Below are 25,272 nucleotides of genomic sequence, written 5' to 3'. Positions count from 1 at the left end.
AATTGAGTTATTCACCGTCTGGAGCTCGTAAGATAATAAGCACAGGAAAAGGGATGGAAAGATTAAAAAATACAGCTTATAAGATGTAAGACGTCCCGGTAATAAGATATAGACACAATAAACAATACAACTGTCTTAGTTACTCAAGCAGTTGCACCCAATTCTGAGTATATTTTCTTTATTTTCTTATTTTCTTATCTTTTTATTTTTCATTTTCCACTGCATGTCAAATCATCAATACATGCCTAAATGAGAAAGAGACAAGAACAAATACAAACGTAATTTGAAGTAAATAATCTCATCCAGTTGCTCGAGTAGCTTTGGTGAGTATACAGCTTTTAGCAGTTATCATGGAAGCCTATCTGTGTTGGTAGTAATTATAATCATATGATACAATGCTTAACTTTCATCCAACGCAAAGGTAGACCCGAATAAAATTTTCAACGAACACTGCCGCCTTCTTCAGGATCAATAATGACCAATCATTCCGGACATGATCTCACGAGATGTACGGACACGTGACTTAACAATAGTTACAATAGACATCGCGGGTTTAAAACGTACCGAACTGCATAAGACGTGCGTCACAGCGTTGGTGTAAGCGTCTTATCTTGAGTGTCTGGAGTGTTAAGGAGCTGGGAGGCTGTCACATACGGATTTGATGACTAGACGACCAAATAAACGTTGGTAGAAATGAAACCCCTTTCACCTTTTCAAAATGATTATCAGATTCGCAACTATCTACACCCAGGTCGTTCCCTGCGCGATAGTAGTTTCGATAGCTCATAACGGATGTTGCTGAAGAAAATTCGATTCCACAAGAGAAGAATTATTGGCTTTGAATGAAGAAAAGTGTCACAAAGGTCATCCGCTTAAATGGAACAGCTATCGATGATATCGATAATCGAAGCCTTGAAATGAGGGTGGGGCGCCATATTGGAAGGATTTTACAGAGGTGACCATATATAAGCCAAGACTCCACAAGGGAAGTAAACTTTTTTAAGTTCGAAAACTTGATTTGGTCGACCAAATCTCGATTGTTACTTTATCAATTGTACGGATCTATCCTTCTGAGTCAAAGTTAAACTGTAATTCTCAAGACACAAAATTGGAAAAAATTTTGACAGATCAGCTGCAGTCTGTGTCAAAGCATGAGCAAGTCAACCGCTTCTGTGACGTCAAGTTTTGCAGATAGGACACGTGACACTGTCACCAGTGGATCATGAGTTGCAGCAAGTCTATGCTGCTCCCCGTCTTGTGTTTATGTTGCGTCCCCTTGGTTTTTAAAAATTATTACAGTTCAGTTTCAATTTACAATGACTTATACCAACACAAATGAGCTTTCAATTTATGTACGGATTTTTGGTATCCATATAACGCTTGTTTATTGAATTGCCTTTACAATCGATTACACCATTAGGTCTGATGATTTATTTGAGAAGTGTTAGTTTCTTACTGCGCCAAGGTACAACTCAACTTCACTCCGCAACCGAACACAGCTTAAGGCAGCGCTCACAACGTATATTACAAAGATGGCAGACAAGATGGCGAATCACTGGCTGGTGACCTCTGGCGTCACGAGGTCATGACCTATTGCGCAGTGAGGTCATGTTACAACTAACGATATGTAACCTTATTTATAAGTGGCGCAGAATACTCACAGCTCTCCAGCTGCATGATGCACACCTGGTGGTCCATGGGAAAGCGCTGCAGCTGCATGGGGCAGGCCAACCTCAAGGTCAATCTGCAGAGGACACAAACACGTTGAACACTCTGTTGCCTGGCAGCACATTCTGTTACCTAGCAACAGTCATCATCATCATCATTACATGTAGAAAATGAGAGAGAATCGTAAAGGAAGCTAAACATTGGAACAAGATTAGGTAACCTTTAAGCCGCATTTAAGACGTATTAAATGCCACACCTATAGGTCCATCTTTACACTTTCTTTACGAACAGCGTAAAGTCAACTTAAAAATGTATATATCTTTAGGTAATCTTTAATGTCGCTTAAGGATGCATTAAATCTTATGTTCCCCTACATGCCTACAGCAGCAATCTGCAGACGACACAAACACGTTGAACACCCTGTTGCCTGGCAACACATTCTGTTACCTAGCAACAGTCATCATCATCATCATGCATCATTACATGTAGAAAATGAGAGAGGGAAGACACTATAAAAAACGGTGCAGCTGCATGGCCAGGGCAGACGATAGACTGGTCACGATATAGCTACAGCTTCGAAAATATAATAGATGACTAAAAAAAAGAGCTTTTCAACAGGAAAAATGCTGACAGGAACTGACTTTCCCAAAAGAAAACTGATCTCTAATGCTACTAGTCTATCTATAGAAATAACATACAAATGTAACAACACGGCTGTAGCGAACTGACAATGTAGCGAAACAATTGATTACCTTTGACAACATGACAGATGACATCATAAATATCTGAATATCCATTTCTAGGCTGGTCAAACTGTCATTAAACAAAGACACTGGGGAGCTCCCTATCAAATGAGCAATGGGGCATCTTCATCCAATAGCGTCAAGCGGCAGTTAATAACGAAATTATTCATACCCTAATGAATTTTCATTGATCTGTTCATTTGAAAGGTGGTTTCGTTCTTTATCTACCGGTGCAAGTTAGAAACGTTTATGAATATAATCACACAAAGGTATTTGCGTTTTTGTGTTTCCACTAGACGACGATCTCCCAAAATTGAATACACGTAACTCTTGATTCCATAATTGGAGTGTGATACAAAATATAAAACCATGCTTTCTATGATAACAAAACAAACAAAACGTAAAAAAACTGCTCTATGGTCGCTCAGCGCGAGGTAACCATACGCCTAAGAGCTGGTGTTTAACACCTTTACTAGACGGCGATCGCGCTGCGATCTCGCAGCGACCTAAATCGAATTCAAAATTCACACTTGTGCGTATATACAAGTCCGCATGAGTTGCGTATTAACATGTTTTTGGGTTAGTTTAAGTTTGCAGTCTAATAAGTGATTTCTTAGGTTCGATCACTAGGCTGCACAACGACGGGTCAAGGTAGAAAACAACTTTTCCCCCGCAAACCTTACTTAAACCCCCAAAAATGTTGATGCGCAACTCACGCGCACTTGAATATAAGCACAATTGTGACAGGACCCTAAAGGAGGTGTGACCATGCCCCGCGAAGCTGGTGTGTTATGCCAAACCCTATACCAGATGACTAATCCAGAATCAGTCTCCATGGATTCTCAGCCCTCTGTAAATGATGGCTCCTGTCATAGCAGATATCCCGTGACGGGTCGGTCCTGCACCCTCGGCGGAACCATAGCGCGATAACCAGGCGGAACGAGCAGCGCTCCCCCGGTAGCCGGTCAGCGGAAAACGCGCATTCATCGTGCGCGAGAACGTCCCATGAATATCCGGGTAACAAGAGGATCCCACGGGGAGGGCACTATTGTCAAACTAAATATATGTATAAGATTCGCCTGTTTCCTTTATCAATATAAAATCCAAGTAACGCCAGCTACTTTCGCTATACTCCATTCCACTGGGACGGCGCTCGCGGTGACCTCATATCTAACAGAGCGCTTAACGAATTTCATAGATTCGTTTTCAGTCATACTTTTAGATTCTGCATGATATCCAAATGATAAACTTAAGAATTAGATAAATCCGATTTAGGGCGCATGCAGCGTGATCGCCGTCTAAAGGAATAGGGGCCGTATTAACAACTGACATAATTCAGCGCTGGTGCCCACATTACATCTTCGTCTTTTTACAAAATGTGAAATTGCTAAAAAAAAAACGATCTGCAACAAGGTCGCCGCTTCCAGTGTTCATAGATGTTACAAATGTGCTTTTCAAACTTACATGCTGACTTGCACATTTTCTTTCCGTCCATAACTCATGGTGATAGGGTTTACTATCTTTAGCACATTTCCTTCTTTAAGACATAATCCAAAAAAAATCTGCAGCATCCTCGTTCCTCTGATGGTAATGAAGTTTGCAAGGTTGCCAAATTCACAAAACTTACATGCTGACTTGCACCTTTATTTCCCGACAGTGAGAACCCGGCGGCGCCTCCGTGTCTGCACGAGGGCGGCTGTAAAGGCATCCAGTGAGACCGGCGCACCGGCCGATATCTTTACAGCCAGCAAAACCCGACAAGATCTGGCGTGGGCGAAACGCTTCTACATGAAACGGGCCTTTCACGGCACCTTGTGTAACTGTTGGATCCCGCTGCAGAGGATTTCACGCTTCGTGCCGCGAGGAAAGCTTCTAAAGCCGCGAGCAGAAACGCAACACGCCGCGGTACAAATCTTAATTACGTGCTTCGAACAGGCTGATTTCAAACATGATTTAAGGTGTTTATTGAGAACAGCTCAACGTCTGTATCCCCTCTATGACACCGAGACTCATGATCATTTGCAAGATTGATGATCATCCTACATCGTCTGAAATACCATAACATATAAGCATTATAACCCCCTCTAGCTGTGCACGTGTGAAATCTCTACAAATAGTACTGGTCAAGGGACATTAAAAAAAACGATCTATCTTCATGTCTTATCCCTTTTGTTAGTGTTTATGTATTCATCTATGAAATGTGTACTTCTTGTTTGGTCCCGGCTGATACAGGCCGATAGATGATGATATATTCATCTATTCATTGATATATACCTATATACATACAAACCCTTGCAGTACCAATAAACCGCTAGGGGGCCCATGGATCGTTTTTAACCCGTGGTCAACCTAAAGCTATCTTAGACTGCAGAGGATGTACCATGTAGGCGAGACGCGGAACGAAAACATACAAACCACTTCAATACAAAGTAACCGATAAGGGGCCAATGGAACGCTTTTTAAGCCGAGGTCAACCTACCTTAGACTGTAGAGGATGTGGAACGCGGAACGAAACATACAAACACCTGCAGTACCAATGAACCGCTAGGGGGCCCACGGAACGCTCTTTAAGCCGAGGTACACCTACCTTAGACTATAGAGGATGTCGCCTCCTGGAGAGACGCGGAACAACCTGTTCTTGGTGGTCACACTATGAAACTGCGCTCCCTTTTCGTTGGCGAAGAACAAGTCAGGCATCCAGATCTTGTTGAGGATGCTCGGGTCGATGCTCAGGCTCTCGTTGTACTCCTTGAACCGAAGCCTTGGGTCGTTCCACCTCTGACGAAGGAAGATGTTCACCTTATAATCCTGCAAAAATTGAAAACGATTGCTGCTAACTTGTTGATGTGTTAACAGGTTGATTTGTGTTAAAAAAAAGTATGTTGACGCCTTATCCGTAGTTATCGAGTACTGTACATGTAGACAAAATGTAACGCATAAAGAACTTTTTATTTATTTTGACGGGGGATGTGTTCCATCTGAAGTTACGTACATGAAAGAAAATAATATATTTCAAATGACCTTTGACCCGTTGCTGACGTCAAACATGCAAAAAGTCACGTGACTGAGTGATTCAGTTGTAAATTCCAAGTCCATTTGCTTAAAGAGCACTTAATTTCTGAAAAAAAATCTAGATGTTTACTCCGATATGTTGCTCCGAAATCGTCCAGAGAAGAACAAAGTTAAAGGGGTTTCAAATTGTTATACTCTACGCAAGTAGCGATATATGTGTCCAATGGACAAAGGTGAGAGTTACGGTTCAGGAGTCACGAGTCTCTTACACTGACTATCAAATCCGGTTATTTTCATCTTCAAACGCGAGTACAGTAGTTAAGCAAGGAAGGCAGAAATCAGCGCAGATGAAAACCAGGCACGTAACGCACTGATTACCAAGTCGGCTACAAACATCGATACCGAGAATAGCATTTATCGGTCTTGATAACGGGCCGCTGCGATGCAGAGAAGCGGAGATCGGTTGAAAGATCGCGACGAAGGTGCAATTCGGGACACATTGAGACGAACGACTCCCGAAAATTGGACTGCCTGTTAGTTAATCATCTCGGACGGTGCACGCGTGAGCCGAATTCTCACGGAGACGACTAAGTGTATTGTTGGAATGTAGTAAATTGTACAATGGGTTCGACAATGCCCTAATTCATTCGTCTGTTGGGCCTAATTCAACGGGCCGAATGAAGGTACAAAATTTTACTCTAAATGATGTGGGGTAGAATGTTTTATGTTTTATTAGAAATCCATTAGATTAGACTTGAAAATCTAATCTTCCTTGATTCATAAAAACACTACATGTATACAATTACGGAGCATATTAAAACAGTGCCAACGGAACTTCAGCTAGCATAAAACTACAAAAACTACATGCAACAATACATAATTTATCATAGATGAACAATACCCCCTAAATGACCTGGTGCGCATACTCTACATCTCTGTTCGTAAGTCTGTCGCCCTCTTCATAACCTGAATACCTCTTATTTAAACAGGACGTAGTTTCCTGAGATGGATGGAGCGGATTTAGCGGCGGGCAGATGTTCCGGACCAGGTGGTGGGGATCGGCAGCAGGTGTGCCAAAACCCAAACTCACGAGCCCGTGAAATGGGCAGAAATTCTCGGGAAGGTTTCTGCAGCTAGTGACATGTTTCACTACCAAACATGCTAACACGTCCTGTCGTAATAATAAAGCCTTTATGATTTGAATTCTATTGCATAATGAGAAGAATATGTTTGATGCCTTTCGTTGTTAAATCATCTTTTGAAGAAATGAGTATCAAATGACATGGTTATATTGTAAAACCAGAGAATCTGCTGATAAATCTGTCTTTTATATTATTTTATTGCAAAATGGTAAAATCGATGACATTTCCTGCTTTATGCGTTGTTTTAGTCTCAATTTATTGCGTTTTGTGGTGGTGTCTTTACGACTCACGGATGGATGAATATAATTCAGCTTTGTCTCCCAGGCATCATAAACTGTCTGACGATGTATCAAGAGTGAATGCCAAATAAAACCGTCTCATCAACTTGCAAATGTGCAGCCCACTGGAGCAAGTTTAGTGGCATACCGACGTCGTTTAGTCCACAATTAAGTGTCTGATTTTACTTGCAGGTTATCTGAGAGTTCCGGAATGACTGCCTCTAGGTGAGAAGGTGCGGCCTCCAGGATGCACGAAATCTCCAGTTCCCTTCCAGGTCCATCTGTTTCCTGTATGCCTGACGTGCAGCTTGCTTTTTCTTGTTATCCCGCTCTGCCGCAGTCTGGTTCGTCTCAATTTACTTCCGCGCATCCATCACGCCGCAAACAGCGAGGAACGACACGGCCAGATGCTGCCTGTGGCCTCGGGCTACTGCAGGTCCTGATATCACCAGGAAAGCCCAAGATCTTTTTACAGCCATTTTTCTTAGGCAGCAGATACATGTAAATGGCTTCAAGGATATTAAGTAATTCTTACCTGCTCCCTATTGCATAATCATGATCAGTATATGTTTTAAGACGGTGCAGGCACAGCCAGATGCTGCCTGTAGCCTCAAGCTGCTGCAGGTTCTGATATCATCAGGCCATCATTTCACATCCGTCCGTCTTAAGGATGTAGATGTGTGGAAATGGCAACAAGCAAGAGTAAATCTCACCTACTGCAAAAAGTTCACCTTTACATAATTATGATCAGAGCATGTCTAAAGACAGCACAGGAACTAACAGATGCTTCCTGTGAGCCTCAGACTTCTGCACGTCCCGATAACATCAAGAAACCCCGGGATCTTTCCACAGACATCCGTCTTAGGATGAAGATGTATGTAAGCTGCTAAAAGCAAACGTACATCTTACATACAGCGAAGATCTCCTTACGACATCAATACATATTCAAAGACATGTATAGAGATAGCACAAGTTATGGAAGCAATATCTGTAAGGGACACTGATAGACTCAGCGTTTGTCACATCCATCCGTCTGAGGATGGGTATGTATGCAAATAGTTATGGGCAAAGTAAATCTTACCTACAGTGAGGCGCTCCCTATTGGATAACTATGATCAGCATACGTATGAAGGCAGTACAGGAACATGACATCAATCAGTAATGAAGGAGATTTCTGTTAAATTTCAATGATCAACTTTTCCCCACCCATCCGTTGTAAGATTGCTTAAAAGAACAGTAACTATTTCCAACAGAGATTTAATCTTAGCATATACTAGAGTGTTTCGATAACCTGAATGGACTTGGATGCGTTCGGGATAAATTGGATATACTATTAGTTATGAATACAATTTCTGTAAGAGTTTATGGTAGTCCCAAGGATGGATGAGACAGGGTTGTAAAACCTCCCGCGCGCTGCTGGCGGATCGATGCGCGGTTATTTACACATGGACACCACGCAGTCAACGTCGCCGTTTTATTGATGACATTTGGGGAAAACAATTACAACGACTGCATGCAGGGAACCGTTTTAATTGACTTTTGGATTCCCCTACGGGAGGAGAATTTTATTCTTTCCTAATTTTCCCGCAGCAGTAACTCCATGAAAAACGATAATGTCTTTAGTGATTCTTCCCGAATAATAAAACATAAAGGTAAAATGCAGTTAATATTCGTGGGGTCCCAGCGGTTGAATACTGGCTTTCAAGGCTACGCATCACTCATAATTATGTCTCTGTGTGAATAAATATCAAGGCTTTCACCTAAAACTAACAGGAGGTCGGTGTACATCTAAATGCTGATTAATGTAGACGTCTCCTGATTGTGAGAGGGGTGGGGGGGGGGTCTTTTAACAACAATATCTACAGCATGTCTAAGTAGGTCAGGGCGACAATTAGCGCGTTCTCTGAGCACTAATCACACTTTCGCGCGTAATGAACACCTTAATGTGGCTCCTATCCACACCTGCCGGAGCCTGATTGCACACTGACCCTTAACCTCAATCTCAACAGGAACAATGGCAATACATCCATTACTCGATTAGGGGATGTCGTTAGTGACAAAACGCACTTAGAAATAATTCCTCCATCGACCTCTCGAAGTTCTTTTTTCTAAAGATCTTATTAGACTGGTCCCAATGAAGCTCTGGAGAGGATAATGATGTGATTCCCAGCATCTTGATAAACAATGAAAAATGGAACCTCAACGGTTACGCAGGTACCGTCTAGGACTGTATCAAAGTGAATATCAGTCGTGTAATTTCGAGTCGCTGGCAAGTCTAGACTAAGTCAATGATCATACCATTGTTAACCGTTAGTTCTATAACTAAAAGCATACGTTAGATAGTACAATTATGCTCGTTTTTGATCCACTCGCTTCTGCCACGTGACTTTTCGGAAGCGTGACGTCAGAAGGTCAAAGGTTACTGGAAGTCCGTATTGCCCACCTTCCAGGCAGGCAAAGTCAATGCATCAGAAAAGGAGTAAACTAGTCAGAGGCAAATCTAAATAGTGTGTTATTTTGTTTATGCTTCTTTGGTTGACAATTTAAAAAAAAAGAATAAACAATCTAACGGCACATGACATGATAATTGCATTAATGATTGACAGCTGTCAGTTCTTACCATGGTGGAGGCTTGGATGGATCCGAAGCTGTTGATGAAAACGTCCAGCGTCACGTTAACCGACGGTCCTGGAAACCGACAAACAGTTATTGGCATGAACAGATAAAACACGGTATAAAACGTATCCAGACAGTTCCTCGTGCTTAAAAAGAAAACTTCGCAAGAATGAAATACGACATCTAAGACATGAACAACATAAAACGTATAGGGGAAGTGCCATAGCTTGTTTCGTCACCAGGGCTCTAGTTAATGCAACCCTTTCCAGTACCATTTAAGTCAGCTGGGCTTCGGACCCTGGAACTTCTGGTCCAGAGGCAGAGATACTCACCACTAGGCCAGCGGCGCTACATCAGACGTGTTTACATGACTTGTGAGGAATGCCACGGCGCTGGACAATGATGCGCCAAGTTTTACTTAGTTCATTCTTATAGAGAAGTATTTCTGTGTGCCTGTGCCTTCAAGTCGACAGGCAAAGGTTTGAAGTTGATAAATGCAATAGTAATGACAACAGAAACATATATTATGGCAATTTAAGTACGTAATGCGTTTTAAATTAGTGGTATTAGGAGTTAAAAATCGTAGCGCTGGTTTGGCATTTTTCTCGAGGTTGGTTTGCCATTTAACGAAAAGTCATTTGGGCGTGACGCAAAGCTAACTCCTCATACGCGCAGCCTACCAGCCACATTCTGCGCGTGTAAATAGGTACATTGCGAGGTTTCCCGTCACTTCACTACAGCCAGGGGATATCTCAGACTCACACCGTTACATCCCACTGCAGTTTGGAAGCAGCACCGAGGCTCCTCTGAGCAGGAATAATTGCATATAGGAACGGTTCAGCCGTCTTTATGCCGACCGCCTTTATTTCCTGATGATAATAGATGGTGATGCTATGTTCTAATCAATGAATGTTTAAGCTAACGACAGAGCAAGTTGGAAACTATTGTTACAAATACTGTTGTGTCAACACCTATATGTAATTAAGCTAGAAGAGAAAATCTGTTATATCTATAATGATTTAAGTGTGACGTCGCTACCTTCTCGGATAGAAAATTCTATCAGGAAAAGAGTCTGCTACAAATTCACATAATCTGTTACTTTGTTTGTGTTAAGATAACGACATAGAAATTGAGTACAAATCATTACAAATACTGTTGTGTCAGCGCCTATATGTAATCTAGCAGGAATGCGAAATCTCTTCATCTATAATGATTTAATTTCTACATTTCATACATTACTCCTTAGTTAAATGCAATTAGTGTCTACATAATTCAATCATATACTGATTATTATGTCCCTCTTGCAGTGAGTCTAGATTTGTAGTGAATGAAATATGACAACTTCAAGGCTAAAAAGAATGAGATGCGGGTTTGTGTTCACCTCCAGGCTTGGTACATGATTAGGAGTGAGGTTGAGTAATGCTACCTCCTCGCCTGTAGACGAGTAGACGAACATAGAATGCAAACCGCCGTAAATTTGGTAACTCTATTTGGAACAGTGAATCTTTCTACTGGTGCAGGCGTGAACGTTATGTGAAACATACCCCAATGTCTCTACCTTTTATGGGGTCTAACGCTCTTCAAACCGAACATACATGAACATATGAACATATGAACGAAACCGAACATATGAACGAAATAGAAATATCATTTCTATAAGAGGAACATGATGATTAGTCATGTGTCTGATTTTGGTTGCGGTAGTTGTTAGTCTGCGGAACCATGGTGGCGACGTTAACGTTGCTCTTCTCTCTGATGATTCTGTTGTTGACTGTTTGTCCACCATTGTTGACGTGTTTTGGACACAATGGATGTTTCACACAGTAATAAAGTAATCTGTATATACTTTGTTTTCAATGTTATGGATGTTAGACCCTTCTAGATTTGGGCATCACGTTAGCCGTTGACTTGAAGACGTTTGAAATGTATTGTAGTGACGTAGTGTTCAGTCTACATGCTGTAGACCTGGCCTTGGTGCTGACGTGACATTTCATGTGTGTCAGCTTGGGACTAACGCTTTGTAACTGTCAATTTTGCAACAAAACGGACTTGGTGTTTAAGGTGGCATTATCTTGGTAATCTAGCCGTGGGCGTGTCGATAGCGAACACTATGCTAGCTTAGGATACGCAATCGAATGATCTTGTCCATGGTACTGGTCCAAGATGATAGAATGATTAGAAAATTCATTAATTTGAAAAGTCAGAAATTCATTTCTCTACAACAATCTTAGATTGGACCTCGTTTCCGCCGAGAACAACTGAGGCATCCTCACTGAAAAGCTTTAAACAACGCTTGCAGCTAAATTAGGATGTGCAAAGGTTAGGTGTGGCATCTTGTCCAGTGTAATATAACCATCAGCTGCGAAGTCAGTGTGTTCCGGAGAAGGGAGTTTACTCTGGCTATACAGAAGCGCTTACGGAAGTCGGTTCACCATTAACATACAACCTTTGCAGGTGAATAGGGTTAGAACAACCCAGTCCCAAAATAAGCTGGTAACGTTGCGCTACTGAAAAAAGCCCTGGCATTTTGCTATTGTTAGAAATTAGAATTCCACCTGAGCTAAGTGAAACATCGATTTCATAATGCAGCCTTATTGTTTCCCGGTGGATCAGCTGTCGGCAGGTCGATGATTCCTGCCCAGTAATCGCCTGTCAGCACAATTTAGACTACCGATCAGCGCTGGGACTGACGAACATTCTACCCGTAAATAGGTCAACAATTGCGAGCTCATCATGCCACGAAATGGGCATGCTGGCAGACTTACTTACTGACGTAATGTTGCGAAAGCGCAGGTCGTTTTCTACCAGAAGCACTATTTGCTGCCCGAGATTTCCGAATAACATAAAAGAGCAGAAGAATAAAACTAGAAGATTGCTTCGCTGGATTTTTGCAATTCCACTGCACATTTAAGACCCACATTTCTTCCGAGCCTTTTCAATATTGAAGCGTGCTTCGGATGCTTAAAGCACAAATTGGATGTTAAGCCACCATATACTAAACCTTACGTTCCGCACAAATGGCACGTATACACGCCAGGCCAAAATGTGCATTCGCCTGTGGACTGGCTGTAAACGGCTATCTCTGTGATGTAACGAGCGCCGATTTGATCGGACGCCCATCGGTCGTGCATCTCAGATATCTTATCAATACACGATGGACATACACCGCGGCCATTAAAGATTCGGCGGATCCACTGTTCAGAATTCCCCAGTCCACGTCTCGCGTGATTTGACTAGATAGTACCAGTAAAACATGGACAATCCTTAGGCCATTCTGCCGTCCATTTGCCGCGTGCAATTCCACCTGATGTTGGCTGCAATGGCTTCTCTAACAGCCGCGATCCATTTTCGTCAAGTTAAAGGTTTATTACAAAGCCTCTGATTGGAAGGAAAAGCTTACGGTTCCAGAACGAATTCCGTCACTGCCGATAACAGAAGAGTTGAGAAGCAATCAGTGCCAGACGGAAGGTTCCAACAACCCTAACAATGAGTTAGGCAAACCGGCCTAGCCTGGGCTTGTGTAACGACTTCATGGTACCCACTCATAATGTGAAATCAGATATGTCTTTTACATACTCAGCTTGTTATAATTGAGTTTATTTAGTGAGTGGAAAGCTCTTTAAGTCTAAATTCCCCAACCTGATGGCAACCAAGCTTCGTTAAATCTCTTGAAGAATGCGTTGACTCGGTTCTAGTGACAACATGCATAACGACAGGTGATTAAAGGATGCTCCATTCTCCCCAGTTTTCTCTGGCATCCACACACACGGTGTGCAGCTGGGTATAATGCACTATCAGTTAAAGCGCAGTTACGCCGAATAACCGGAGATAATTGCCTGTTACGCTAGAGCTAGTTTTAGAGTAATTGCAGAGAACCGTGTCTTCCTTGGATTGCCGCGGACTCGCTGAAGAGCGCTGGTTTTATCGAGTCGCATTTCCAGCCGTGTACGAGAGTTTAGTGCAATTTCCGGTGTGACTTTGTTGGTTGATCTTTACTTGGCAATGCCAGACGCTCGTATTTCAAACGGCAAAATCATCCAACTGGCCATGTTGAACGAATATTATGGTGCACAACTCCGCTGTCTACAACCTAATATCAGATCCACGGCTTGGGAGAAAAGTGAAGTTGATATCATCACAGAAAAAAGAGTGTCAAGTATTACGCTTGAGGAACAGATCACTATCAAATCCCAGATTCCATGTCATTGCAAAAAACATCTGCATACCGATTTCGCCGCAGGCAAAGTTACCATACGTGCGCGTCGTTGCAAGTATAAAGGGCTGAAAAGAAAAGCCGGTGTTGGAATGCAACCTAAAAATCTCCATTATCTAATGTAACGGCTCATATGTTTTACATTCTTTCCCAGTGCGCAATAGCGCGTCGGCAATCATCAGTTATAGAACACGGGTGGATAGACCAGCCGAGGAAACCCCGACAGGCCTCCGGCACAAAAAGTCTTCTACTATTTTACTGCTTGATTTGAAAGCATCGAGGCTTTTTTGGGATCACAGACGGGAACTTGTCATTCCTTCTGCCCGGTAATGGTCCACAGAACGGTGAACAGGATCTCATCCTGCTCCTGGAGGACATCCCATTGGTTCCACAGAAATAAGACTAATAACGCGCAGGCCAGTTCTTAGATGGGAAAGATGATTATCAGAACAACGGAAATAAGTGACGCAGTTCAAGTAAGACGTGCATTCCATCTAACATCAAACTGATTTTTTAAAATTGTCTATTCAGCTAATTAATGAAACTTAAAGGCATCCAGAGTATTCTATGAGGCTTGAAACTTGAATAAAAATTCCAATTTCTAGTAATTCCTACACATAGTAAATTTCAATAATACTATACTATTACATATCGACATTGAAGGAACAAAGATAAGATGTCATTGTGTGATGAGAACTGATAGAAAATCCAAGACCTAATAGACTGATCCTGACTGTCCATCACACTTAGCGGTTGGACCAATGAAAGAGTGACTGCATGTCCGTCAAATATTTGCATTTTTATGTTTTGATTTTGAATTTCTACGTTTTGACGGAGGTGGGCGGGGCTATGGTACCGGTCTATTTACACTAGGCACGTGAAAGTAAAAGATCACCATGTAGCTTATCTATGTTCCGCTTTCGATCACTTTTGATAAGAAATCCGCAAGAAAATGTGGTTAACAGTGGCATTAGATGTAAATTTCATAAAGATTACAGCAACTAGAATATTCCAGTTTTCGCGCCCCATAAAATGCTCTGGGTGCCTTTAACTGTGATCCGATCCCTTCAGTGAACTGAGTAACTGAGCCTTTACAAAATCTAGTGAATCAGGATGCAAATGAAATAACTCAAACAACTCAATAAGTCAGATTTACTAACGATTGTGTTGTTCATTAACAGATCTGCTTCTTTTAACGTGAGAGATTGTAGAAATCACCACTTCTTGGCAGCTCTGTTTCAATGTATTTCTCGGCGAGTTGTGCTGTGCGAACTTCTCGAGTTATGCTGAAATGAAGGACTCACTTGAAGGCTGAACGGTCGCTGTATGCTGCAGTAACCGGGCTCTCTTACCTCTCCGGTGTTTAACCTCGACGGAAGGTAATTCATTGTGAGCGTCAACCGCGCGACGACAAGGAGCCCCATAACCAGGATCTACCTGAAAGCTACCATTTCCATAATTGGAAAAGCGACGTGGAGAATAAAATGTTTTCTGGCTCGTAAAGAAGGTGGGCCATGTGTTACAGTAAGGCCTAGGAACATAAATGTTGTGTTTCCGGTTAGGAATATCTAGGGTCGATAGGTAGATCTTGTTTCTCTTTTTTTTTTCTCAAGCGAAAGATGCTAGAATATAGAAGATGCTTTAGATATACGGATATACGTTGTACAAGCCCAATTTTCTATTGCACCAGAAATGGGGACATGTTGGAAAACGATAATGTACCATATTTTCATCACTTAGATATCAGATTGAAAATTTGATGTCCCTTGCCAGGGGTCGACCAAAAAACAGCCCTGGCAGATTTTTGCTAGAGTCGGTTGGGTAACCAAAAATAGCAGTTTTTACAGAGCCTTACATTAAGTTACAACGGGCAGTGAACGGCTAGAGCGGGGTTTGGTGTTTAGTCATCGTAACAAAACCATGACGACGGGTAACCGTTATTATTTAACACAATATTATATTTCACTGGCATAATCAAAACATACACCACAGCGTTAACACTGGCGCGGTACGGAACCAGGTGATCAATCCTATCGCATCAGCGCCGCCCGGATAGACGGCGGCAGAAATGAGTTAATCAAGGCGTGAGATGTGGGAGGGCCCGGGGGACTTCTCGCGTTCTCTCGGCGCTTGGCACCTTTGACTCCGCCCGCGTTGCCGGGTTCGTCCCGAGCGGGCGGAGTCAGCCTCGTGATTGAATATCCTGCTGCGTTGGCGGCCGAACGCAATTAATCTAAAAACCCCATTGTCTAATGTAACGCTTCATATGCTTTATATGGATTGACGCGACGCCTCCTGCTCCATGCGAAATGGTAGACATTTGGACGTTCTGCTCTTGGTGATAACTTAATACCAGTCTTAGACCAACAGAGGTTTTGAACCAGGCTGTCATTGATAATGCCAGTTTATCCTCGTCTAATTCTAATTGGTGAGAATGTAACGTTTCCTGCCGTTCTGTACCAGCATCACTCTGCGGTATTGATCGCTACATACCCCGCCGAGTTATCGATCCTGACCAACTGTTCCGTACCGACTGGAAAATTTCCTACGCGGGAATCTAACAAGGGAATATCCCAGAGAACACCGATTCACCCAGCCGCTCATATTCATAGATAGGAGAAATCTCAGCGGATTTGGGCAGATTTAGACGCGTATCCGTCCCTCTAATATCCCCGCCAGGGCGCCACCTAACCGCTGCTACCTGTTAGATACCGCAGCCTACAAGGAGACATCCCCATGATAGCGAAATTCAGGTCATGTTTCAGCGACCCTTTTTAATCCGAGCTCCTGGCACAAGAACAGCTCATAATATCAGAGGTTTTATTGATTTTTGCTTATACCACTCGTCTATTGCGGTGTGGTGACTAATATTATATCATGTCGCCGATCACAGGGGATTTCGGGTACGGAATAAAGGAGAATCAGTTGGCAGTATCGATGACGAAGCGGGTTAAGCTCATAACTCACGGATCTCCCGCACCGCGACACGACGTACAGGGTTATCGTGCACTTTTCGCAGAATATGACACCTTCAATCCGCCAAACGCCACGCACCGACCTATCGTCACTTGCCTTATTATGGTTATTCAGGGCTCGAAATATAGGCTACATGTACATAAATTAGCATTGCACCTACGTTTTTACTGTGGCCATGTTGATGCACCGGTGCACAAAGGTATTTGTGGGTTATATATGAAAAGGCACTATCATATTTTGCACACTTAAATACAACATACTCTTGACCTTCTAAGTTTCATGAAAAACGATACAGCTTATTTGCACCACTTGTTTAGATTTTGAAATTAGCAGTAGAATTTCAGACCCAAGCTCTGAAGAGAGGCAAAGAGGTTATTAGTCAGATTTTGCTGACATTCTACTCTTACTATCTTTTGTTGTGCACCCATTTTTCCCGATACACCTAGATGTTTAGGTGCACCTATTCCACAAAATACATTTCGAGCCCTGTAAGTAATCTATATCCTTACCTTACTGCACTGAGAATTTTCATGAAAATAGGCAATTCTGTACAATAAGTCCCGCTTATCTTAATTGGTCGCTCCCTACATCGTCCGTTGACATTACCATCGTCCGTTGACATTACCATCGTCCTAGCATTTCATGTTTCTGGACATATTTATCCTTCTACAGTAGTAAGTAGATAAACGAATCCAAACACCGCGGCATGCAAGTCGTCATTTCAAAACAGTTTCAACGAACGTCAAAGAACGTATTGTTCCAATCGATCGACTACTATGTATTTGAATGCCTCAATGATGTACTTATGATTAGGGTACTAATCAACATGCAAAATTAGATCAAAGTCGTCACGTTAACGTTGATCGAGGAAGTCTTTCCAAAGATGTTCAGGCTCTGATGTTGTAGGTTTCTGATATTTTACGAAAGGGTTTGCAGGCAGAGAACTACGCCAGTAAGGGTCAGAAAGACGAACTGTAGATTTGTCTTTACGTCAAACTACACGGATCCCCCCCCCCCCCAATCATTTGAATACTGCTAGCTTACTAGAATCATGGCCATTCAAGTTCAGGGGCGCTGACGAACGCTCTATGCGCGCAGCCAAACAGTTTCACAGCGACTGATACCACGGAACATCAACAACAATGTAAACAACAGACGCTGCCTTCGCGCAGACTCCGTGAGGAGTGCACAACAACGAGACGACGTTTCCTCCAAGCACGGCGAAGATGTTTGTTTTTCATACACATATTAACGTTAACACCACCGCCAGCACAACACCAAACGACAACCACACGGCATAGCACAGACACGTTCGGCTTACCTTTGAAGTTTGGTCGTATCCTAGGATCATAATTGTCTTTAGACAGTAACTTGTCCAATAACGCGGTCGGAGACTTGGCTGTTGATCTGAAGCAAGGAAACAAACGGAAAATAGACCCTAATATTTGATTGATAAGTGCATAGCAGCGGTAGAAGATCCCTTACCATTAAAGTTTGGCCGTATCCTAGCATCATAACCAGATAACAAAAGGCTGTCCAGCAGTTGGGTTGGAGACTTCGCTTTTCTGAGGAAATGAAAAGAAGACATTGACAATCATGGCAACGGTTAGGAGGGCCGGGGAGGATCCTGGGAGAATTCTGCCCGGGGACGTAGGGTTTAAATCGCACAGAGCAAAGGAGACAAAGGTTCAGGAATATAATACTGACTAGGCGGTACAGAGGTGTCGGGTTCACGGTCAGGATAGCAGTTAGACAGCGGAATCTGCTGGAGGATCTGCGATTTCGTAAACATCAAAGGGAAGTTACAGAACACGTGAGAGAAGTCAAGAAGCATTTCAAATAAAACCGTTGAAATTTCACGTTGAACAATATTCTAGAATTAATAGTAAAGAATGTTTGGAAGAAAGTGAAAAGGGAAATTTTGCTACACGATTTTTTGACAGTACTACTGAGCTAAAAAAGATAGCCAAGTATGTCAGTTCAAATGGTCGCGGCAAATTTTTCCTAGAGGAAATTTGTGTGCCCTACGACCCATCGGGTCCCCGCTGCCGTATGGGGCAATACTCCTCCTGAACTGCAAACCCGACAACCTGAATCTCGACAGCGTTGCTATAGAAGCCCCGCCGCGGTGCATGGTTTACCCCGACCCCCCTGCCTGCTGCCCAGAGACGTAGGAGAGAGGGAAGAGAATCAGCAGCGTTAGCAGGCGGCCTGGCGGAGGCATGGCTCGGAAGGAGGTGGCGCGGGGTCCGGCTGGCCACATCTCTGTCCACGATGCTGCCACCAGCAGACCTCTCTACATTTCTCCCCTCATTGATTGGACAGGAGGCCTGGCCTATCGCCCAGACACTTCGTGCACTTATAATAATAACATCGATAGATTATTGAGTATTTGTAAGGGGGGGGGGCTGGTGGAAGGGTTGGGATGGGTTGGGGGTGAGTGCTGTTGCCGTGTTGTTGTTGTGTTGTTTTTGGGACAGTCCTAGATGGAGTCAGGTTGAAAGCGGCACGTTAGTAGCGCATGGAGAGGGAAGTAGAGAGAGTTAGTTACCGAGAAGGTGGGAAACAATGAGGTTGGCCGGACCAGATGTCGCTTAACGTGCTCTGATGGCATCGATATGTAATTGAAAGCGTGTAGCGGGCCATTCCCAAGCGGACGCAATTCAATTTGTAGCTGGTCGGTAGCCCAAGCAGAGAATGAACCAACCCGTACCAGCAGGAATTAAAATCCGGAAATACGCAAATTAATCTAAACCATTCAGCCATTGTCGAGAACCGGCTCCGGTCTAATCAGAATCTGTTCATTTCATCAAGACAATTGATTATTCCAAATCTACACTTCAACCCTCAAGAGAAGTCCAACACATATCATAATCTTATTATTAATTCTGTATTTCTATTTTGCAGTTGACCGTACGAAATTCAATGTACTTAGTTGTGTCAATAAAGCCTTCTCGTCAGCTATGACAAGACAAAGGAGACATCTTAGAGGTCATCTTCTGTGACGTTTTCAAGTTCAAAATGTTCTGGCTGACATAAGATTTTACAGTCACGAATCCCCGTCTAGTTTAGCTGAACGCTCAGTCAAGCATGTGATCACAAAACCAGATATTATCAAAACGATAGACTGAATAGCAGCGTGCCATCGGTAACATGTAAGTTAGACGTTTCCTTAAAACGATTGTAGGTTTCTGTTTTTCTTGATGTCTATGATAGGGCCAAAATAAATATCATATTGTGTTATTGTTTTCAATCTAGCGGATAACTTACTTTTGACCTAGCCTGTACAGGTTAACACTCCTTGCCCACCCACCATCCATTTTACTGGTCGTACGAGGCATGCATAACCATGAGCTCCCCTTCCACTAGGCAATCGCTGAGCGACCGTACAGCGACCGAAATCTGATTTGTGTAACCCTTGATTTCATAGGTGGGGTATGCTGCAAGTTGTAAATGTGTGAGCTAAATAGTGTCCTCACCTCACCAATCCAATGACATCAACACACACTCACACACACAGACACACACGCATATATACAAACACAAGCACACATACACAGGCACAGGCACACACTCACTCTCACACTCACTCTCACACACATTCGTTCTTTGTCTACGAAATTTGATGCGCGATTTGTCAAATCTTTGGTTGCTCAGCGGTCGCTCAGCGATTGCAGCCTCTAGTGTCACACTTGTGCGTATATTCAAGTGCGCGTGAGTTCCGCAGTAACATTTTTTGGTTTAAGTAAATTTTGCGGGGAGGAAGTTGTCTACTTTGACCCACCGTCGAGCAGTTTAGTTATCAAACCAAAGACACTACTTCTTCGGCTGCAAACTTAACCTAAACCAAAAACATGTTAATGCTCAACTCATGCGGACTTGTATATACGCACAAGTGTGACAGGGGTTTAAAGCCGGTGTACGGCATCCGTGATGTGAAACCCCTGTCACACTTGTGCGTATACACACACCCGCATGAGTTGCGTATAAACAAGATTTTGGATTAGGTTAAGTTTGCAGCCGAATAAGTAATTTCTTTGGTTTGATAACTAGACTGCTCAACGGTGGGTCAAAGTAGAAAACAACTTCCTCCACCTAAATTTACTTAAACCCAAAAAATGTTGCTGCGGAACTCCTTTGCACTTGAGTATACGCACAAGTGTGACAGGGCCCTAACGCGGAATGGCGGTTATACCGGCTATAAAGATACAAATACAGATAACACATGCGGACTTGAATATACACACAAGTGTGACAGGGCCCTAACCACTGCTGAGCCCCCCGCATGTGGTCAGCGTTTCAACCTTCCCGGTACTAACCGACGCGTGAAGGGTGCAAAATAAACCTAACCGTTTGGAATACGTAAAGTCAGGGAAGGAGGGGGCTTCGAAAGGGGAGATCTTGTCAAGGTGGCGAGATAAGCATTTAACACGGCAGCACTAGAGCTATCTACGGGGCTGCCCTATCAGGCCCCCATTCCACTAGACGGTGCTCTCACTGCGACCACGCTGCGACCTTAAACCCCTGTTACACTTGTGCGTATATACAAGCCCGCATGAGTTGCGTATTAATATGTTTTTGGCCAAGATTGAGTTGTCATTTCCTTGATTCGATAACTAGGCTACACAACGGTGGGTCAGCGCAGAAAATAACTTATTCCCCGCAAACTTTCCTTAAACCTAAGAAATGTTAATGCGCAGCTCATGCGCACTTGAATATACGCACAAGAGTGACAGGGCCCTAAGCTAGATTTGTGTAACCCTTGATTTCATGATTCATATCGTGCAAGATGTAAACGTATGACTGAAAACACAACAAAACATATAAAGCGTAAAAAGATTCGCTCTTTATCTATGAAATTCATTGAGCACCTTGGTCAATTTCAGGTCGCAGAGAGAGCGCGGCGAGGGGAATGGGGGTATTAGCCATTTATTCCCCAGGAAGTCATCACGTATGGTGATGCCTCCCTGGTGAGACGGAATTTTCACGGGTGGTTTAGATGCTCAGAAACATGAGAGAAGAAATATGGAGAAGTTTTGATGGCGCAACGAAAAAAGTACGGAATTTTCACGGGTGGTTTAGATGCTCAGAAACATGAGAGAAGAAATATGGAGAAGGTTTGATGGCGCAACGAAAAAAGTACAGAGACTTTCGGACGGTCAATTGCAAACTGCAAAAACAGCAAGAACAAGAAATTCTTAAAATTCTACTTACTAATCAATAACAGCTAACATGAGCCATTCCGTCGTATCATCTTATAACAAAGTAGGGCTAGTCGCGTGTTTAAGTATCTTTTCTAATAACAAATCAGTCTTTTATATGATTTTCCTTTTTTTGTTGTTGAGAGTTGTCACATCAAAAGGTATATTCGAATCTGCCTATGGCCTATGTTGTACTTAAACAAAGGAATTATAAAAAGTCCAGAGGTGATTTGGTTGATCACAATACACGTAGCATATATATCATCTTAATCTATATTTCGGTAAGTATTAAAGTCGACATAGCCGACGTAACTTTGTATGACGTTGGGAATTTATTCATTCATTTCTGCTTCTCTTTCTTTTCCATCCTTTCCGGGGTGGCTGTCTTAGTACCTGGGCACTGCTATCCACAGAGGCCGTGGTTAGAAACATGAAAACCACACTGAGTTATATATACATGACAAAAACAGATTTTGTAATAAAGCTGACAGAACCGACGCCGGAGTTCCGAGATTAAAATTTCCAGGGAAACGAGCTCGTAACTGTGTGCCGTGATTTATCCGCTCACTCCGTCTCTCAGAGCGGTCTTATCGCCATCACGGCTCGTGTAGTTAGGCAAAACTCCGGCCCCGTCTGTGAGCGAGATGGGCGGGATAAGCTGAGGAACAACAAGCGCCGTGCGGAGTACTGGACTCAGGTATGTGTTCATCAGGGCTGCGATCTTCTTTTAATCTTAAATGATTTCTGTTACCATCGACTATAAAGTCAAATTATTTATTCACTTATTAATCTTAAAAAATATAACGCAAAATGTAAAAGTATGACTGGAAAGATAACAAAACACAAAAAGCGTTTAAAAAAAAACGTTTTTATCTATGGAATTTGCTGAGCGATCTGTCACACTTAATCGCAGCGCGCTCGCAGATAGGTCGCCGCCATAGTGGAATGGAGTGTAAGGAGCAAGGGACGTGGTTTGCAGTATCGGACTGCGGCCTGCGCGCATCTTAACCAGTCTGGCCGCTAAACAATGGCAGTATTATTGGTCCAGCGGTGCCGGTCTCCGATGGTTGGAGGGTCGGGGATCGATGGATCATGCCTCCGGGAAAACTACCGACACAAAACTGCCGATTTGATGTCACATTACTGATGAAATCAGAACCAATGCTGCGCGGGCTATAGTCTGTCTGCTACTTGTCGAACAAAACAAAACAATACAGAATATCTTTCGCTTTTGCTGATTTTTTGGCGTTAATGTGTGCAGTGTCCATCGGTCTCCATCACTGCAGAGAGACATGTGATGGCCCATTATCTTTATGAATTGGCCTGTCAGTCTATTACTGCCGTTAAACCGTATCAGACGATCGCTAAATCCCCGATAGACCATAGATTATTTCTCTATTTTTTTTTTCACTCAAAAGAATTTGGATTCTAACATGCAATTGATGCAAACATGTTTGGAGTTTGCACAGACACCAACATGAGGTGGTATGCAGTACTCCTCGTTTTTACGTGTGGTAAATGTTACTTAATTTGCTCACATGTGAAGAAAACGCAAACGCAATACAGTTGTGCACATCTCAGATCCCATCAGTGAACTCCATCTCGCAGCATGTGAGGTAGAGTTTTGACGGATGAATGCGGTACAGACTAACAGGATAACAGCGCAGGTTAGTTCCACACCGATGCGCTGAGAGACGAGAATTTCACGTCATGATCGCGGCGAAGTCGATGAATATGTCACGGTACAGTTGAGCTGAACTGTCGTTTGGGACCGCCGGATGGGAATATCAAACTTACGGGGGGCCGTATTCATGAAGGGGGGGGGGGGGGGGCTGCAGTTCAGACCATGCTCATGTGAAGGTAGAGGAAGTTGGAGGAGATTGGGAGACGGGGCTGGTTTGATAGTTTAACCTCTTTCTACATCTGCAGCGGGATGGATCTATGTCTAGGCTAATCGTAGGTACATACGTGGTTCTGCTGATGGAAGCAAGTGCTTCAATCCTCCATCTACACCCACTATTCCTAACCACATACCCAACACAACAACACGGGGACGTCATCGGATAATGGACAAAGCCGAGACCGCGGCCGAATCTTCAACCCACCCACTGCATGTAGGGGGATCGATACGGGATTGTATTGAGATGGGAGGAGGAGGTGGAGGAAGAAATCACGGTACTCACACCAAGGGGAGCCGCAACAGGGCCAGGAGGAGGAGCAGGCAGGCGGCGGCGTTGACTTCCCGCGGCATGGTGGTCCTTTCTCTCCGAGGCGGCAGGCTGGTAGGAACGGTCCGGTACTCAGTCCGCCCGGCCGCCGGTAGGACGGCTCACCCGCTACACGTGCCCGTCAGGCTCTGCACAGATTTCCCCAAACTACGCAGCGTCCCTCTCTCAACCCCTCATAGGTCTAAACAGGTCTATCCGTGGCAAATCACAGTCCAACGAATCTCCGCAGACATGCATACAGTCTTCCGTCCAGCCGCGGTCACGGAGCCGTCATCCCCGGATCGCCTCTCTCTCCGCAGCATCCGCTCCTCCGTCCTCCATCTTGGTCTGGGATTTAAGAAAATATCTGAGTTCCCTCCACTGGCCCCTGCCGGGAGCGCGCAATCTGCATCCTCACAGAGAGCGGGAGGAGGGACGAGGGTCGGCGGTACGGGGGTGGTGCGGCACGGGGACGCGCTGGAGCCTCGCACGGGGGAGACGGGTCCGTACAACACCGCTGCCGTCACGTCTGTTTCTGTGTGCGGTTGTCCCGGAGCGGGCGGGCAGGATGAGTAGGAGTGATTAGTCGTGATTTAGCCGGGATTATCCAGGTTGTGGAATCCGCAGTGTCGTACCGGCGGGACCCTCCGAACCGCACACAATGGTTCGTCCCACGTCACGTGACGGGAGAATATAAATATCCTAAAAACACCCCGCATCGACAATGAGCACCTAGATGATGCATGGGCGCGGAAACCTCAAGGAACCCCAAGACGTAATAAAACACGCAGGCACTTTCACTTGTATCCACATATTGACGTACGCGTTACATCATCGATACCCCAATAGACTTTCACTTAGAAAGCATGTTCTGGGAGACAAGTTAGAATATTGTCAATATATATCAGTAGGAGAGTTTTGGCTTGCATTATAATGAAAAACGATAATGTTCATGATTTATACTCGCACACACACTGTGTCATCGACACTTCAATAGATTTCACATCATAATTTACATACAAATTCGTCACAGAACGTGTTACAGGAATGGAGTCGCATTTTTTCGATTCTTTTGTACCGTTCAAAAACTCACTTTACTTAACGTGATAATGGTTTGCATAATAGATAGATCTACTATATCGACAAACGAAGATTTTAAAGTTAAACATATAAACAATGTCTTTTCATCATGAACATTTTCCTTTTTGTCGTTAAA

General features: G+C 43.5%; 1 protein-coding gene across 4 annotated transcripts in view; it reads right to left on the bottom strand.

Annotated features, from left to right (window-relative positions):
• The window catches only part of LOC136430637 (glycine receptor subunit alphaZ1-like), a 34,970-nt gene extending 10,267 nt beyond the window's left edge, over window positions 1-24,703 (bottom strand). For 2 of the 4 annotated variants that reach the window (XM_066421416.1, XM_066421424.1), the window contains exons 1-5: window positions 18,790-18,932; window positions 18,134-18,213; window positions 9,464-9,531; window positions 4,999-5,219; window positions 1,662-1,744 (exon numbers count right to left, since the gene is read on the bottom strand). In XM_066421416.1, coding sequence (XP_066277513.1) covers window positions 1,662-1,744; window positions 4,999-5,219; window positions 9,464-9,531; window positions 18,134-18,213; window positions 18,790-18,911 — 574 coding nt within the window. In that variant the 5' untranslated portion in view covers window positions 18,912-18,932. Of the gene's footprint in view, window positions 1-1,661; window positions 1,745-4,998; window positions 5,220-9,463; window positions 9,532-17,969; window positions 18,056-18,133; window positions 18,214-18,789; window positions 18,933-24,032 lie in introns of those variants that run through there. The other 2 variants (XM_066421441.1, XM_066421432.1) reach the window with 2 other exon arrangements.
• Between the last annotated feature and the right edge of the window lie 569 nt (window positions 24,704-25,272).

This window comes from Branchiostoma lanceolatum, chromosome 1, assembly GCF_035083965.1.
Source record: "Branchiostoma lanceolatum isolate klBraLanc5 chromosome 1, klBraLanc5.hap2, whole genome shotgun sequence".
Lineage (NCBI taxonomy): Eukaryota > Metazoa > Chordata > Leptocardii > Amphioxiformes > Branchiostomatidae > Branchiostoma > Branchiostoma lanceolatum.
This window is presented reverse-complemented; position numbering and strand designations above follow the sequence as displayed.